Genomic DNA, 6000 nt, shown 5'->3' on the forward strand with positions numbered 1-6000 from the left:
TGGCTTATACAGGATACGTGGTTCTGCTGCATACTCTGACTTCACAAAGGCAGTATTTAATTCTTTTCTATTTGGGATATTGCTGGAGTATCACTTAACTGTAGTTTTTGCATCCTCAATTCTATGGTCTAGGGATGGTCATTCTGTTCTACAGGAAGTCTATACACCATGATTATGTGCTGCATTTTACATCTCTCATGGAGGCTGTAATCACATTTCCTCAAGTGGGACTCATTCCTATAAAATCCAATTCCCAAACTCTCCCCACTACACGGAAGCTCACTTTTTAAAAGATGAACCACATTGATACCCATTTACAAGTTAATCCCACAGGCCAAGAGCCATGCTATTTGTGTTCTTTCTTCAACAGAAAAGGGACAAGAACCCCCTCACTTAATTTTCACTTTGAACACAGCTCCATGTAACATCAACCAGATTTGGATCCTGATAGTATCCAACATCCTAGCAGTCTTCCCTTTCTTCTAGTCCTCGCCCACCTCCACTCTTCCACTCAGAGTAAACACCACCCCAACTCCACAAGCTGGGATCAAGATTGCCGGGAGAAATATCAATCACCTCAGATATGCAGATGACACCCCCCTTATGGCAGAAAGTGAAGAGGAACTAAAGAGCCTCTTGATGAAAGAGAAGAGTGAAAAAGTTGGCTTAAAGCTCAACATTCAGAAAACGAAGATCATGGCATCTGGTCCCATCACTTCATGGGAAATAGATGGGGAAATGGTGGAAACAGTGTCAGACTTTATTTTGAGGGGCTCCAAAATCCCTGCAGATGGTGATTGCAGCCATGAAATTAAAAGATGCTTACTCCCTGGAAGGAAAGTTATGACTAACCTAGATAGCATATTCAAAAGCAGAGACATTACTTTGCCATCAAAGGTCCGTCTAGTCAAGGCTATGGTTTTTCCAGTGGTCACGTATGGATATGAGAGTTGGAGTATGAAGAAAGCTGAGTGCCAAAGAATTGATGCTCTTGAACTGTGGTGTTGGAGAAGACTCTTGAGAGTCCCTTGGACTGCAAGGAGATCCAACCAGTCCATCCTAAAGATCAGTCCTGGGTGTTCTTTGGAAGGAATGATGCTAAAGGTGAAACTCCAGTACTTTGGCCACCTCATGTAAAGAGTTGACTCATTGGAAAAGACTCTGATGCTGCGAGGGATTGGGGGCAGGAGGAAAAGGGGACAACAGAGGATGAGATGGCTGGATGGCATCACTGACTCTATGGACGTGAGTCTGAGTGAACTCCGGGAGTTGGTGATGGACAGGGAGGCCTGGCGTGCTGCAATTCATGGGGTCGCAGTTGGACATGACTGAGCGACTGAACTGAACTGACCCCAACTTCTAACTGTAAAAATCTGTCTTGCTTCCTTTTGAACTGAATAATGGATTCACACAGTGTACTGGCATCTTGTCAGGCTTCTTTCGCTCAGTTTGTGCAACGCATCTATGTCACCGTGTAGGCTGTAGGTTGTTCCCTCATTGCTCTTTGACATTTCACTGTGTGACATATTCTAGTATACTCAACTATTCTACTGTTGCTCTGCTCTATTTATAGCTCCTGTCTTTATTTTGAATAAACTTCATTACAGCTCATGATACTTCAAATTCACTTAGCCAGTTTTTCCACTAAAAATCCAACAACTGAGTAGTGTTATATTGTCAGATGGACTGACAAATCAGTACTTCTAATGATCTTGTAAGAGGTAAGAAGAAAGAAAAAAAAACTGCACTAAAAACAATCTGTCATTTAGGAAATCCTTATTTATTTTACATATATGTCTCTAAATAAATTAGGACAACTTTCTGTTTTATAGGGAGCTCCATATTTTAAATGAAAAACATTACAGGGTCATGAAGATGGTACAATTCTATGTTGGTAAAAATAAACAAACCCCTTACATATGTGTACATGTATGAGGAATGCTGCTGCTGCTGCTGCTGCTAAGTCGCTTCAGTTGTGTCCGACTCTGTGCGACCCCATAGACGGCAGCCCACCAGGCTCCCCCGTCCCTGGGATTCTCCAAGCAAGAACACTGGAGTGGGTTGCCATTTCCTTCTCCAATGCATGAAAATGAAAAGTGAAAGTGAAGTTGCTCAGTCATGTCCAACTCTTTGCGACCCCATGGACTGCAGCCCACCAGGCTCCTCTGTCCATGGGATTTTCCAGGCAAGAGTACTGGAGTGGGGTGCCACTGCCTTCTCCATGTATGAGGAATGAGGAAGGATGAAAAAGTTTCTTTCTCTTGTTTACCTCCAGTGGAAAGATGACAGATTTTATACACTGCTGTACCCTACTCAGAATGACAAGCATTTCCTGAGTCTCCGATTGGCATCGTCACCACCTGCAAGTCTGTTGGAAACGCCTCTTCTCAGGCCTCAGCCCAGAACTACAGGATCAGAATGTGCTCTGTAATACTCCTCCATGGCTTTATGCACACATTCAAGGTTGAGGAAAACCACTTCAGTATTCACCATGCTGTAAGGAATGCGACCACTCAGCTGTTCTTTTTTAATTTACATTTTTTTACTTGTAACCCTCAGCATAGTCACTTTAACGCTAGTCACTGCTTCTCCATTGTCATCCCTTAATGCCCTTATGAAAACCAAGAGTAACGTTAAGACAAGACAGTTCTGAAGTGAGGCGGCCAAAACCAAAGCAAACCACAGCCATTGTTTCTCCTGAAAACAATCTATTTCATAAAACTCATTATGATTTTCTTCCATCAGAGTGTCACAGCGAACATCAACCTTGTATGGCTTCCTCATAGGAGCTATTGAAAAAGAATTTAACAGCTTTGGAAGAGGCTTGTAGTGGAGAACTAGTTCACTATGAGCCTCTGAAACTTAAAATTTTACATCTCTCAGGGAGGTTTGTAATAACATTTCCCCACCCAGGGGTCATTCCTATAAATCCAATTCCCAAACTCCTCCCCCTACACCAATGATCTGAGCTCACTTTTAAAAAGATGAAAAAGAATTTAACAGCTTCAGAGAGACTCATAGTGAAGAACTAGTGGCTAACATGGAGAAGGCAATGGCACCCCACTCCAGTACTCTTGCCTGGAAAATCCTATCGGCAGAGGAGCCTGGTAGGCTGCAGTCCATGGGGTTGCTAAGAGTCAGACACAACTGAGCGACTTCACTTTCTCTTTTCACCTTCATATACTGGAGGAGGAAATGGCAACCCACTCCAGTGTTCTTGCCTGGAGAATCCCAGGATGGAGGAGCCTAGTGGGCTGCCATCTGTGGGGTTGCACTGAGTCGGACACGACTGAAGCAGCAGCAGAAGCAGTGGCTAACAGGGAAAAAGTAACATCTCCAAGTAAGGTAGTTTTTTCAAGGAAAAAAAACCCCACACATTTAAGTAGGGCAAGGGGTAGACATAGAGGAGAAACAGTGAGAGGCAATGTCAGAGGTAGCTGTCCACCACAGGGATGGGAACACCTGGGCACGGGGTAAAGATGCAATAGGCAGAAATTAAGGGGCAGATGAGGAGTGCTGTGGGCCGGTTTAAAAACCACGTAAGGACGAGGCAAAACTTGGGGCTGAACAGCACAGGCACTGGGGGGCAGGGATATGAACACTGAGGTGAGACAGGAGAGGGAGACGAGTGTGTCCAGAGGCTACACATAAGTACTAGAAAAGGAGTCAACATTGGAAAGAACAGCCCCAGAGAGAACCAGTCATAACCCAGATGCTTAACTGGGCACGTACTAACAGTCTGGAGGCACCACCATCTTCCCAGGTGGTGCTAATGGTAAAGAACCCGCCTGCCAGTGCAGGAGACGTAAGAGAGCTGGGTTCTGTCCTTAGGTCGGGAAGACCCCCTGGAGGAGGAAATGGCAACCCACTCCAGTGTTCTTGCCTGGAGAATCCCATGGACAGAAGACCCTAGTGGGCCACAGTCCATAGGGTCACAAAGAGTCAGACACGACTGAAGCGACTTAGCACATAGGGACTTGGTCACTCACTCTTGATTTTTAGACACAGACGTCCCTTGGTACCATTGGAGGACTGGTTCCAGGAGCTGCGACGGATACCAAAATCTAAGGATGCTCAAGGGGCATAGTCGACCATTCCTGTCCACGTTTCCACATGCATGGACTCAACCAACCATGGACAGTAAGTGGATAATGGTTCACTTACATGGAGATTTATCGAAAAAAATCCACACGTAAGTGGATCTGTGCAATTCAAACCCATGTTGTTCAACAGTCAACTGTATTTGGGATTTATCACTAAGCTCTATTCAGTGAGTTTTCTCCTTTACATGTATATTTTGATAACGCTACAAAAGAAATTTGTCAATAAAAACTTATACTTTGTGCTTGGAGTATGTTGTTACCCTCAGAAGTGTAAAGGTCTTACATATATTCCCTTACCTCCGGTATTTTTACACAGTTGTTTGGTTTCCAGAATAGCTCCAGCAAATCTGCTGAGCAAAGGGACTGGTAATGGTTCCTAGACCAACTTTGCTTTGCAGTTGGACCAATGAACCAGCACAGATTCCTTAGAAAACAAGGTATGTGATCAAAAACAGTAATTATCAGTTTTGAGGCTCCAGCTCTCTTAATGCAATGATACTCTTTTCCCTTTTAATAAAAGGTTCAAATACGTTTACATTTTTTTATTTTAAAAATAAAATTGATTCATAAAGTGCAAGGAGAAATTATTTCTGTCCAGTTCTCCATATCCACCTTCAATGAGCTGTTGGAAACATAAAAGAAAAATAAAAATTAGAAATACATAATGGATAACTTCAAATTATTTTTACTGTTTAAACCATGACCAACAAGATCTGGTGTTACAGATAATAAAACTGAGACCCTGGAAGTCTGCAGAGCTCTAATGAAAAAGCCAAGACTAGATTCAAAGCTCCTGACTTACAAGCCACTGTTCTTTCCACTTTCCCGGCCTGCCAGAAAGCTAAGAATTTAGACTGCAGATGACAAAGCATGAATGCAAAGATGTACTATGGTGCTATCAAAGATATTTTTAAATATAAACTGATCAGGGAGAGAAGAGTGGTAGGAACACCTCCACGGTCCATCTTTTTTCTATTCTTTCGAGTGTTTTCCATTTAGAAGCTTAATGTTGTCAAGGTGCAATGACTTTGCACGTGGTTAAGGGAGTCTCGTTAAACACGCGCAGGGAACTGACCTATGGCACCAAAGTGTGCGTTACCACGGAAAACAGAACTTTCTCTTCTTTCTGGGGCCCTTGAAACCCCCTTGCCGCAAGATATTGGTCTATCCCCAAAATCCCCCCTTAAAGCGCTGCTATAAATACTGCTCACCAACTCCAAGACAAGCCTGGCACTGCGCGCGGAGGGCGTGAGACGGGCCTAGCTATGGCCGAGGCCCCGCACGGGACAGGCTAGATGCCCTCGAGGTGGTCGCGCGGGAGTCGGCGGGGACCAACAGAGCGGGGATCTCAGGCCAGATCCAGCTTCTTCTGCGTCGCCGCTAGCTTGTCTTGCAGCCTCTTCTTCCTCCAGTCCAGGTAGCGCCGCCGCAGCCTGTTTGCCTGCCAGCCCACGAGCACTCCGGAGGCGAAAGCCACCAGTACAGACAACTGCAGCGTCCTCTCGGACACGTCCGCCATTGCGAACCCGGGGCGTGAAGCGCGGCTACGGCGGGGCGGCGGGGTCAAAAGACCCAGCGCGTTCCGGGCGGGGCACATCCTGCGGCGCATCTCTTGAATCTTGTGGGTGTGTAGAGAATACGCTGCAATGCAAGAGACCCGAGTTCGATCCCGAGGTCGGCCATGGACAGAGGAGCCTGTCCATGGAGTCGCAAGAGTCAGACAGAGAAGAGCGACTAAACCACCACCGCCTGTTGAAGACTTGCTCGGCTCTCCTACATCCCATCTTTCCCTCCTCAGAGCACTTACTGCACATGTTGTTTGGCGTTCATCAGATATTTCCTTGCATTATTACCTAACTTCAGTGGTGCCTCTTTCTAACCCCATGGGCAGTTCAAC

General features: G+C 45.4%; 1 protein-coding gene across 1 annotated transcript; it reads right to left on the minus strand.

Moving 5' to 3' along the window:
- Window positions 1-4630: 4630 nt before the first annotated feature.
- Window positions 4631-5631, minus strand: MTLN (mitoregulin). The gene is made up of 2 exons (XM_027965923.2): window positions 5315-5631; window positions 4631-4725 (listed from the first exon to the last, which is right to left on the minus strand). The coding sequence occupies exon 1, from the start codon at window positions 5620-5622 to the stop codon at window positions 5452-5454; it is 171 nt and encodes a 56-aa protein (XP_027821724.2). The 5' UTR covers window positions 5623-5631; the 3' UTR covers window positions 4631-4725; window positions 5315-5451.
- Window positions 5632-6000: the final 369 nt, after the last annotated feature.

Source organism: Ovis aries, chromosome 3, assembly GCF_016772045.2.
Source record: "Ovis aries strain OAR_USU_Benz2616 breed Rambouillet chromosome 3, ARS-UI_Ramb_v3.0, whole genome shotgun sequence".
In the NCBI taxonomy this organism is placed as follows: domain Eukaryota; kingdom Metazoa; phylum Chordata; class Mammalia; order Artiodactyla; family Bovidae; genus Ovis; species Ovis aries.

Coding starts and splice junctions, on each gene's coding strand:
- MTLN (XM_027965923.2), bottom strand. CDS start 5,622: ATGGCGGACGTGTCCGAGAGGACGCTGCAGTTGTCTGTACTGGTGGCT.